A 12,079-nucleotide genomic window follows, 5' to 3' on the forward strand; every position below is an offset into this window, starting at 1 on the left:
CACATTAAAACAGTTACTAAATCAGCCTACTATCACCTAAAGAATATATCTAGGATTAAAAGACTAATGTCACAGCAGGATTTGGAAAAACTTGTCCATGCTTTTATCTTCAGTAGACTCGACTACTGCAATGGTGTCTTCACAGGTCTCACTAAAAAATCTATTAGGAAGCTGCAGCTGATTCAGAACGCCGCTGCTCGAGTCCTCACTAACACTAAGAAAGTGGATCACATCACTCCTGTTCTGAAGTCTTTACACTGGCTTCCTGTGTGTCAAAGAATAGATTTCAAAATACTGCTGCTGGTTTATAAAGCTTTGAATGGTTTAGGCCCAAAATACATTTCTGACCTCCTGCTAAATGATGAACCATCCAGATCTCTCAGGTCTTCAGGGACTGGTCAGCTTTCTGTCCCCAGAGTCAGAACTAAACATGGAAAAGCAGCGTTCAGTTATTATGCTCCAAATATCTGGAACAAACTCCCAGAAACCTGCAGGTCAGCTGCAACTCTGACTACTTTTAAATCCAGGCTGAAGACTTTTCTTTTTGTCGCTGCTTTTAATTGAACTATTCATATCTTAGACTGCACTGTAACTTTTATCCATGTATTTTTTCTTTTAATGTTTATTTTATTAGCTTTTCTTTTTAATGACTGATTTTAAATGCCATTTTCTTAATGTCTTTCATTTTTTGTAAAGCACTTTGAATTGCCTTGTGTTGAAAAGTGCTATATAAATAAACTTGCCTTGCCTTACAGGGGAAACAAAAGGCTGCGTCTGCTTTTAACGAATATTCAAGCCGGTCTGTTATTGTACCATGCAGCGGCTAAAGTGCGCTTCTTTCCTGAAAACAATCTGCCTGGATAACAATTCAGTTTCACCTGGTTGGGTTTATTAACCCCAAGATCATCTGGGGCTGTTGGTCTTTGAGCGGTTGCTGGCCCAATAGTACCTGTTGATGTGCTGCAAGGTAGCGTCTGTAGTGGAGGCACCAGCACGGAGGAGGAGGGAGGAGGAGGAGGAGGAGGAGGAGGAGGAGGAGGAGGAGGATGCTGGCGGGTGTGGTACAGGCCAGGGTGTGGCAACGCAGGTGGTGATGGTATGGGGCACAAGGAGCTGTGCCTCGGAGGACAGCGTTGGTGGCGGCCACCTTGATGAGTCAAGGCTTGGGCTCGCTAACTCAGCCCCGGGGTTTGCCGAGGTCAAGCTTGTGATATTAAGGCGTGCTGCTGCAACGGCAGGTGCAGGGTCGCCAGCAGCACCATCGGCTGCAGTTCTATCATCGCTATTTCGTTTTAAAAAATCCTTAGACCTTTTCAGCCAATTTCTGATGTCCATTTTGTATTTCAAACAGAAATGGGAGTTTACAGAATGCACAATAAACAATAAACAAATCTAGAATAGGCGGCAGAGTGTGACGCTGTGACTGGTCTAAATGTGGACGAATCACAAATCACAACAGACACGACATGAATTTATTTGACGCAGCCTGCGATTTTTTGTTTTAGTTACTATCTGACATCACATACATCGTAGCATAAAAGTTCACAGTTTATTTATAATTAAAAAAATAAAAAAATAATTATTTTTTTTAAACGTTATAAATAATAAAAAACGTGTATATTGGGGGAGGGCAGGAATGTCAAATGGGAGGGCCTGGCCCTCCCACGGCGCCGGGCATGCCACCAGGGGCCGCAGATTCACTTGGAACACAGACATTAGTTGTCTAACTTGATCCTAAGACACAATAAGGGGAATGTCAACACAGGCACCTGTCAACCCGCACTCTGCTGCTCCTCAGCGCCGCTCCCCCTCCCGCTGAAATTATGAATGAAATGCGCATCATAGATAACACGGCAGGGTCCGTGGCAGTTTGTTTTCATCTGATTTCAAATAAACAAAGTCTTGGTTTTTAGAATATTAAACTTGTTTAGCCAAATTCAGATGATAAATACAACTTTTAAGCTTGTAAAGGCATAATTACAAGCGGCAACTTAACGTCACAGCAGGCATAACAACAGCCGGTGTTTCTTGTGAGTGTTTCCCCGGGAAACAAACAAGAATACACACAAACGTGTCACAGATTATTTTTGCGGTATTTGGTTTCCGAACGAAATCATGTACGCAGATCGCGACGTAACTAGTGGACGGTATCAGTACTACAAGTAAAAAATAAAAATGTGTAATTTTTTTTTAATAAATTACATTGTTTAGAAATTAATCTGAGGGCCGCAAAAAGAGGAGGTGGGGGCCGCCATTGGCCCATCCCTGCTCTACAGGGTTGCTACAATACATTCAGCAAGGTATTTTCTTTCATATATTTGTTGATTTATTTTTGTACCAACTCCTTTCCTCGATCTCTTTTTGTGCATTTATTGCATTTTCATTCTAATCCTGCAATCCATGTTTGGAACATGGATGACGTTCTAAATGGTATTTCATCACAACCCTCATTGCATATTCTTCCATACAGCTTCTCTCCAACGGCCTCAAAAAAGTGCACCCTCCAGGCTTTGATAAAGACTGCCTCTTACCATTTGATGAAACTCTCTTGCAGCACAAGAAACACACAGGAGAGCTTTGGACTGATCTCAGACACTGATGATTTATTGGGAGTTACGGATGGAGAAATGCCAGAAACATATTCCTTCTATGCTTTCCACATGTGTGGTGAATTTACAATATAACTTCTTGGAAGAACAATGTACTCGTTATTTTTGAAACACTCAATATCCCAAATAATCATTGCTCAGACTAACACAACTTTTTGTCGTTTATCTTCCATGCTGAACGTGCATCAGGGTTCATGTTCATTATTGATTGCTGCAAACCAAGGACAAGTTCATAGTTCTTATCCAAGATGGGTAATCTCAGCCTTGCTCCGACCACTGGGTTCTCAACAAGAACAGACCAACACACTTACACACAAATACACATGTACTGTAGTACTAGAGCGAACAAGGATACATATGTAATACATTGAACTATAGTTCACATGTATGTACAATATGTTAGCTAACAGGACGTCAGGTGTGAACTGCTTTGACCTAAAGGGCCTTTGAGGAAGATATTGCACCAGTCAGAGGGACGCAATGTTTTACTTACTTGGGAAAAACATTTAAAAGGAAGGATGTCAGAAAAAGTATACAGAAAAAAACTAAATGACTTCATACCATAATACAAGAAACGGTATAAGATAAATGTTGTAAAAGAACAGATTTAAACATTGCTTTTACATGAACTGTGATTGTACAGAAACAACACAATCAAGTAGTATGTGTATGAACAGCCTGTAAATAGATTTTCTTTTTCTTAAAGATTTTTTCGGGCAACCAGTGCCTTTATTGAAGGGACACAGTTGAAAGGGGAGGATAGAGGAGATGACACTCAAATGGTCCCAGGCCCAGATTCAAACCCTGGTCCTCCGCACTGGGAGGCAAGAGCTGTTTGCCATCAAGGAAACACATCGAACCAGCTGGGAAACATTGGGAACTGTCAATTTATATTTTCAGCAAGTTCGACTAAGACTGAAGTGCTAGTACAAAAACATTTTATGACAACACCTGGTAAAAACAAATAAGACTCAACTTCCATACCATTCCAACTTAAGAAATCAAGAAATAAACTTTGTCTCAAAAAGTTATTATGTGAAAGGCTCCTCCTCAAGTTAAAAGAGACTCTTCTATGAAATCAGTCTACCACGAGAAACACACCAGGTTCAGATGAAAGATCACTTACACATACAGGGTCCAATGTCTTCAAGCCTACCAAGGCATATGAAAATTAATAGGTACTGAATACATTTAACAAAACCAGCATAGACACATAATAATGTGCTTGTGTTGGCAACAATTAATCACGTTTAAATGCTGGTATTTTGCTTTTCAAATACATGTCTGGCTTTGACAATTTCTTACTAACCTGGAACTTTCTTTTAGGGACACATCGATACTTATATGGTATTGGACAGGACAACTGTGAACCAAAATATGTTGGCAGCTTGTTTCAGTAAAATACATATAGTGCTGCATGCTCTGTGTCAAAATCAAAGCAAAGAAACTCCAATTTTTAATGATTTCAAATATACAAGGATTGTATAATTCAGTAGAGCAGCGGTTCCCAACCTTTTTCAACTCGGGGCCCACTTAAGAATCAAAAAACATGTTTGCGGCCCACATTCAACCATAAACAATACGGAGACTAAATAAAGTTCTGATTGGTCAATTCAGAACATTGGACACGTAAATCCAGTAGAACAGACCACTGTCAAGGACTGTAATGACCGTTGCTAAGGAGGATCAAGAAAGAGAAAGGAAAAGAGGTTAAAATAAAATCTTAATAATGAAAATGTTTCCACACAAATCATAATGTTTTGCAAATGATTTGGCGGCAAATATTGAATTTACATTACACCCTTTAATATTTTATGTGGGCTTTTAGATGAAGACTGCACACAGTTAATAAATACAACTATTCTCCTGGCTTAAATACATATTTTTAAAAGTCAATCAAGGAGTTATCTTAATTTAAGGTGTTTGAAGAGTAGATCAAACATACAATTTATTTTGGAAAAAATGATTGCCAAAAAAAATCAAAGGGTGGCTCAACACGCCATGAAATGGGAAATAGTTAGCTCTAACGAAGAGTGGAATTAAAGGAACAATATGCTTGCCATGTTGTATTTCTGGTGGTATTCGGTTGTCAACCTATTTTTGTTTGTGAAATGTTGAAGTGATCCTACTGACTGTATCTTTATTTCTTCTGTTTTTGTCTGAGATGAGAATTTCATCTCCTATTATGTTATTGTTATGTCCATGTGTGTGTCTTTAGCCTGTACAAAAAAAAAAAAACATTATTTGGCGGCCCACTTGCAATGCCTTCACGGACCACTAGGGGCCCACAGGATGGGAACCGCTGCTGTATAGGATTAAATATTACACCATTTATATTGGATGAAGTTGAGTAGTTGTCTAAATCCTAATCAATAAAAGTCATGTACATCAAATACTTATTTAGTTCTTCTGATATAACACAGTCCTTTAGTGATGTCAATCTAATGACCTCTGCAATTGAAACCGAAACCCTCTTTAATCACACATGCGAGCACACAGTGTTCTCTGCATTTAACGCATGCTAGTAATAGGAGCAGTGGTCAGCTATTGTACAGCGCCTGGGGTGCAATGGGGGGGGGCTGTCTGGTGTCTTGCTCAAGGGCACCACGGCAGGGCCCAGGAGGTGAACTGGGACCTCTCCAAGTACAAGTCCACACTCCATATGTAGGTCTGTTCGGGGACTTGAACCGGCAACCCTACAGCTCACAGTCTAAGCCCCTACTGACTGAGCCACTACTGGACACTACACTACATCAGTTAGCTGACCTTTCTGAGCTTCTTTGGTCCAACACTTTTGGTTTACAATGAAAATCTTCAATTTAATTGAGGTAACCATGCTGGAAATGTGATTTTCAACCACATGTATCAAAAACACATTTGATTCGGCATATCATTTGTACTTAGCTCGAGTTTAAAGCAAAAGTTTTGTTGTATTTCAGTTTCAACCTGCAACAGGTTGAAGCAACAGAGCCATACAGTGGGAAGTTTTCAAAATGTGAAAGTATGGTATTGGTTGACAAAAACAGAGCCAGGCAAAGCCTATTAGATGTAGCTCTATCTGTACATGGGGACTCGTTAAAGTGTTTTTAAAATATCACACAAACTTACAATTGCGAGGTTCATTAAAGTGTATTTTCAAATGAAAAAATAAAATAAATCAAGTCATATTTGCTGCCAGAGGCTTCCAGCACAAAGCGAATGCATAGAAGACGTGCGTGTATATATATGTATATATATATATATATACACACAAAGTAAATAGTTAAGAATAGTTTATAGTTTAGATTAATTGTTATTATTCAAGTTCCATGAGTAATTAAAGTTTGAAATAATAAAACACATAAATACATTATGTAATGTCAGATGTATTATAGTAATATAGCAATACTCTTAAACAACAAGTATTGCAATAAATGTAACAAAAAGGTGGCCAATACATTTGGCTTCTGCAACTGGCCTGGGAGTTCACAGATACTGTGACCCCCACCCCTCACAGCGGAGACGCTTGTTGAAACCAGTTTTGTTCATCGTTAAACATTTGCTTGCATGTTGTAAAGGAAACAAATGCACATGCTTAACTTCTCTTAGTTCAATAATGTGCTGAAATGCCACTAATTACTTTTGCAGCCGAAACCCACCGCAACATCAAAAAGTAGTGCATTCAAACAAAGCATTAGTCACCCAGTTATGCAACAGTAACAAATACAGATATCCTTCACCTTAAATGTAACAATTCAAAATACATTTGTGTAAGTGCATGCTCTCTTTGTTACATCTTAACAGGAAGTTTTCAACCACTCCTTTTCATTTATTTAATTCTCATTCAAGTTAACTGTCTTAACTTTTATAAAAGCAGATCAAGACTGAATATTTATTTTTAAACTGCCATTTAACCCCCAAACATCAGTCCCCAAAGTCAAATCCTTCACTTTGAACGAGAACGCGGTAAATGCATCTTATAAAGTTGCATACAAAAAATATATTTGAGGCAATGAACTCTGCCATCTTTAGGTTCCAGGCACCACTTCATATTAAAACTGTAAAGCCCAAACATAGAAAACAATATTTGAGGCATTTTACTTACTTGAATCTGACAAATCCAGTCCAATAAAACAAAGAGATGTTGCTCGTTTTAAGAATCAGAAGTTTTGTGAGTGTATGGCCAGAGGGCAAGACCTATAAACACATGTAATACCCAATAGCATTGTGAGGCTGAACAAAAGGACCTTTTGACTATGTAAATGTAGTCTTTAAAAAACAAAACATTTACTGACTTGTAAATATTTAAATAGCTTAAAGTAATGTTGCAAAATTACAACCGGGGGCCTTACAGGGTTAACACATGCAATTAGAAAAGCTGCACACGCTGAGATAAGATGGCATGGAGTGTAACGCTTCTGCCTTTGCTAGGTTTTACTAATATGATCATTAACAGTGTTTCAATGAAAGAAACAGTGTTTCAATGAAAGAAAGTAAATCCAGTCAGGCTGGAAGGGTTTGAATGAACGAAGATATAAAAATAGGAGTGAAATGACTCTTAGTGATAGGCCCTCAACCCTCTTTTTGGGGTTGAGTCATGACTCAAGGGTGCCAATATGGTAAAACTTCATTTAGATCGGCAGATGTGGAGATTATTAGCTTGATTATTATTAGTTGAGACAATCACAGTTAAAGTTGATAACAACAGCAGATAATGGAGATGGTTCCGTGTGGCAAGTTGAGAACATCTCCACAAATCTGCTCACAGAGACTGGTGGAGGAGGATTTTCAATCAGGTGGTAACAATAATACTGATATAAATAAGAAATAAGGAAGCTGGTATGTTGAAACTGTTTCTATGATTATATTGGACTGGCACTATATTTTGAATTAATTGTAATGCATCGTACCTCTCATGGACAGGTAGTTTAGTAATTACTGTTGAACAACCCCTGTTGCATGTGTTTCAGTGATAAAACATGAGAAAGATGAACGGCTATGGTGCGCAATGGTAACGAGACATCTTAAAAAAAAAAAAAAGAAGCAGAATAAGGAGTAATGGCTGGGCAGGTTGATGTGTGTAGAGCTCTGTGTTGTCATGCTATCTTTTTTTCCCCAATTTTACATTGTAAGTTAAATACAGTGAATGTACATCAACATACAGGACCTGCCACCTTCAGATGCTGCAGGGGCTCATTAACTGAAGCATCTTTTCAGACAGGTAATGTGAGAATCCCCCACGTCTTCATAGATCAGTGCTGACTGCTTTACTGACTGTCCTGCTTGCTGATACTTGCTGGAAAGTGTACCTTGAAAGTGTTAACATAACCTACAAAACGAGTCACAACTGTACGCGTGCACACATTACATGTGTCATAGATGTGCTCTGGTACTTGACAATTGACAAGTAGCATTGTAGCCCCCATTGCAGTCAAACCTGCAGGTTGGAGGAAGAGCCGGAATGATTAACATGTTGCTGAGTTTGTCTGATGGACCTGTCCACCAATCAATCATTGTGGATGATGATTTTTTCCAGATGTCATGGGGTCATATGAGGATCTCCACCATGTCGTTGTCCACTTCCTGTTGGATCGGCGGTGCTGTAGGGAGAGCCAGTTGCTGTTGGTGAGACTGAATGGCGAACCGTCTCTCGAGGATGCTGCTGTGAAACACTGGCACATCTGCATAGAACAGTTAAAAACATTTTTAATTAGTTAGCGTTGCTGATGGTCCAGTCTTAGTAAACAAAACAAAACCAAAAAACATCAGGTATGAAGCGCAACAACTAAAATAATAATTTTGTTTACTTTATTGTGATAGAGATTTTAGGTCATATGGTCCAGGCCTTTTTCTGATATGTTTGTCCTGATTTACAACAGCCATTTGGAACTTATGCTGCGTTCACACCGGACGCAATGCGAATATTCGCTTTGCTCTAATCGCTCTTATTGCATCGCTCTAAACGCTCGAGTTTCACCGCGGCTGTCAGCTGTGTTTACTCGCATCATTCAAACAAGACACGCTGGCTTGGGAGCTACAACTACAACAAAATTAACATATTTTACCATGAATTAATTGTAATACACGTTTCAAAATGATGCCGAAGTAACAACATACTGATACCGGTTAGTAAAAACCATGAATTAAGGCTTTGACAAGTCTGCAGACAGACGGCAGGCGAAACACCCTTTTAAAATGCGTGTTTTCTGAATGGAGATCGGATCGATCAGGCGAAGCTAACGTTGGATATGCTCCGTCCACACTCACAACAACGGCCTACAGACATAGATAAACCAGCGACTATATTTGCCATGACACAGACAGTCTGTGGTTTGTACTTGTTTAACTTTTGTCTAGTTTCTGAACAGATATGAGGAGCTGTGAGCTCTGAGTGCTAACTGCTAACGGCTGATGTTTTGGTTTTGTGGTTCGAATTGAAGATGACGTTATGGCAGTTTTACGCGCCGTCGCTCCGCCCGCCGAACAGCCGATCGCCCCGCCTACACTGCGTTACTATAGTTACTACCCCAGTACTAAACTGTAATGGAAACGCAGCATAAAGTGAGCCTGGCCTACCAAGGCCTAACCATACCGGACTAAGCCGTGCTAGGTCCTGCAGTGGAAAAGCGCCATAAGTAAACCTAACACCCAAAAAATGGGACAAACACTGACAACAGTATTTTTTAAAGGTTTAAATCGCTGGGCTGTTTGTTTTGTAGAGGAGAGACCCCTGTGGATAACTAGCTCCTGGTACAAACATCCTGAACAGTTTAATGTTATGTTTTTATATGCAACATTTAACTATTAATATGTCTAAAAATGTCTGGCATCAAAATCTGTTCATATAAATCTTCAGGAAAATCTTTAAGTGTTTTCAAATGTTTTTCAACCATTGGAAAACATCCTCACGTGGATTCCTTTAATCATCAGGTTGTCTGACAAAAGCTTGTATAATTCATCCAGTTTTAAGCCCCATTTTTGTTATACACTTAATAGATCTTGGTCATTTTTAACTACATTTTAATCAGAGGGTTAGTTAGCAAGCTGAGCAAATGTTAGCCTACAGTCCCTCTGCTCTGTGTCCTAACAGGGAAAGACTGATATTTAACATTGCTTGATTCAGGGGTTCTACAGGGTTTACTCATTGGGTCCATTTGTTTTGAGTGCTTTAGACCTTTGCCTGGCTCCTCCAAGTTATTGCGGTGTGATCAGAGCCTAAAACATCTCCGAGATTATACTGACATGTCTGACAAACAGTTTGAGCTGACCTGCCAGGCGGTCGGGGATGTAGACTGGGGTTGGGCTGGACAGACGAGCAGGCAGAGTCATGCTCTGCACGGCAGGCGTGCTGGGTTTGCTATTGTCCTGACTTTGTCCTTTGTCTGTCTGTGTGCAGCTGTCCCTGCTGCCTGTCTTCGAATGGCCTGCATTCATTTGGGTGGAAGGAAGCACTGGTGAAGGGGATGAAGAGATTGACTCAGTCCTGATGGACTCTGTCCGAAACTCAGAACCAAGCAAAACCCCTGCAGGAACATCAGCAGAGATCAGTTGTTAAAAGTGACATCCATCAGCTGTTCTCAAAAAAAGGTTCACACATGGTAATGAATATTGGTTATTACCTAGGCTGCCCTTCCAGCTGGTGTCCTTGCGTTCTTCAGTGATCGGCGAGCTACTGAGGCCGAGGCTGTGAGAGAGCAGTCCTGAACCACCAGAGCCAGTGTTCGAAATGGACATCAGGGACTTGGAGGGCCTCATAGCAGATTGCGCATCTGACTTGATTGGCTCCTTCTTGGAACGCTGGTGAAGCACCTTGATCATAGCATCTTTCTCTATGATCTGGGCATGAAGATTCTTTATCCTGTATTAGGCAGAACAAGAGCATGGACCTGAATGGAGCCATAGTTCCAGGACAACGAAACCTAGAGAGCTATGTGAGCGCAAGTACACCACGAGTTAAATTATTTGGACTAATGACAAAAAGTACACATTGTAACCTTTATGTTCTGATCTCCTTTGTGTTTACGCTAGCTTTTTACAAACACACCAAAAAGACTAAACATCAAGTCATATAGACTGCATCCAGTGGCAACATTGGCTGGAAAATGAAGCAAACACGGAAGAGCCATCAACTGCATGCCAGCCAAGCTCCTTGAATGGCTGCTTGAGGCTGGCTCCAGAAGGGAGTTAAAAAGGCTCTACTTTATAGAGGAAATGGACATGTTTACAGCCTGGTACAAAAAACAGGTTTGGGCTCATAGATAACTACTCAGTTATGAAAACTGTATGGGGGTGAATTTTTATATAACTGGACCATTTAAATCCATCCCAGGTGCCTCATTTATAAACTTTGCGTAGGATTCACGTGAAAAGATGGCGTACGCAGGAACAAAGGAAGTGCATAAGCACAAAAATATTCTGTAATGCGGTGCAGCTTTTGCGGGCTTCACGTAACACTAGGGATGTAACGATATACCGAATATCGCGGTAAATAAACGTCCCAATACCGTTGTGAGACTGACAAAATCTACCGCGATTTTCTTTTTCAATTAATTATTTTTTTTAAATATAATTTTTTTTAAACACTTTTTTTGTTTTAAACCTTTATTTAACCAGGTGGTCCCATTGAGATCATCGATCTCTTTTTCAAGAGAGACCTGTCCAACATGGCAGCAAGTAGGTTACAACATGAACATAAAACAACAGAACACAAAAGGACATCGTATTTACAGGGCTACATTTACATACCTAGTGACATTGACAAGTACCAACAGTATATTTATATCTCGCCCTGTCAATAAGCATCACCTTCTTGGCAAAAACTGTATTGTTTTTGAAGTGGTGGAGAGACAATGCATAGTTTGACCCACTGCTGTCACCCATGGCCAAAGCATATCTCTCCGTCCCACTGAGGTGGCGTTAGACCTTTTCGCGGTCCGTCATTTTGAGAGACAGGATCGTAAAATGTCCGTCATAATCCCTTATTACCCGTCAGGTCTGAACAGAGAGAGAGAGCACGCTCGTGAACTGTCAACGGGGGGGGGGGGCGGTGTTATGCCGTGTGTGCATGCACCTCGCGGGAGCGCACACAGCGTAAAGCAAAACCTCCCAGACATGTATTGATCTGTACGGCAAAGTACGGTTTGGAAACTATATCATTTCCTTTTGGAGGGCATGCATAACACGGCATAACACCAGAGCCTCGCTGCGGGGAAACGTTGGCGCTGTTCCGAGTTTGTTCTAATCTGTCAAAATGACAGACTGCTTTCAGATTTTTCCGTCATTGTTAAATCAAATATTCGGTTAACGCGACCACTGCTGTCCCAGCAACATCAGTACCAAGCGAGAGAGTTTTGTCCAGAGCAGGGGATATTGTAAATGCCCAAACATCCCAGCTTATAAATACCTGGAAATGTGGACATTCTCATATTCCTAAAAACCTGTCTGATGATGCTGAGTGAGTGACTAATGAGTTTGAGTTGAGTTACTTGAAA

The 12,079-nt window shown here is 40.3% G+C and overlaps 1 protein-coding gene across 18 annotated transcripts in view; it reads right to left on the reverse strand.

The window, feature by feature from the left end:
- Positions 1-2,580: 2,580 nt before the first annotated feature.
- Positions 2,581-12,079, reverse strand: part of amot (angiomotin) — a 106,994-nt gene continuing 97,495 nt past the window's right edge. For 17 of the 18 annotated variants that reach the window (XM_034215546.1, XM_034215335.1, XM_034215255.1 and 14 more), the window contains 3 exons: positions 10,208-10,446; positions 9,857-10,111; positions 2,581-8,269 (listed from right to left, as the gene is read on the reverse strand). In XM_034215546.1, coding sequence (XP_034071437.1) covers positions 8,136-8,269; positions 9,857-10,111; positions 10,208-10,446 — 628 coding nt within the window. In that variant the 3' untranslated portion in view covers positions 2,581-8,135. Of the gene's footprint in view, positions 8,270-9,856; positions 10,112-10,207; positions 10,447-12,079 lie in introns of those variants that run through there. The other variant, XR_004568953.1, reaches the window with a different exon arrangement.

The sequence above is a fragment of the Gymnodraco acuticeps genome, unplaced genomic scaffold (genome assembly GCF_902827175.1).
Source record: "Gymnodraco acuticeps unplaced genomic scaffold, fGymAcu1.1, whole genome shotgun sequence".
NCBI classification, from domain to species: domain Eukaryota; kingdom Metazoa; phylum Chordata; class Actinopteri; order Perciformes; family Bathydraconidae; genus Gymnodraco; species Gymnodraco acuticeps.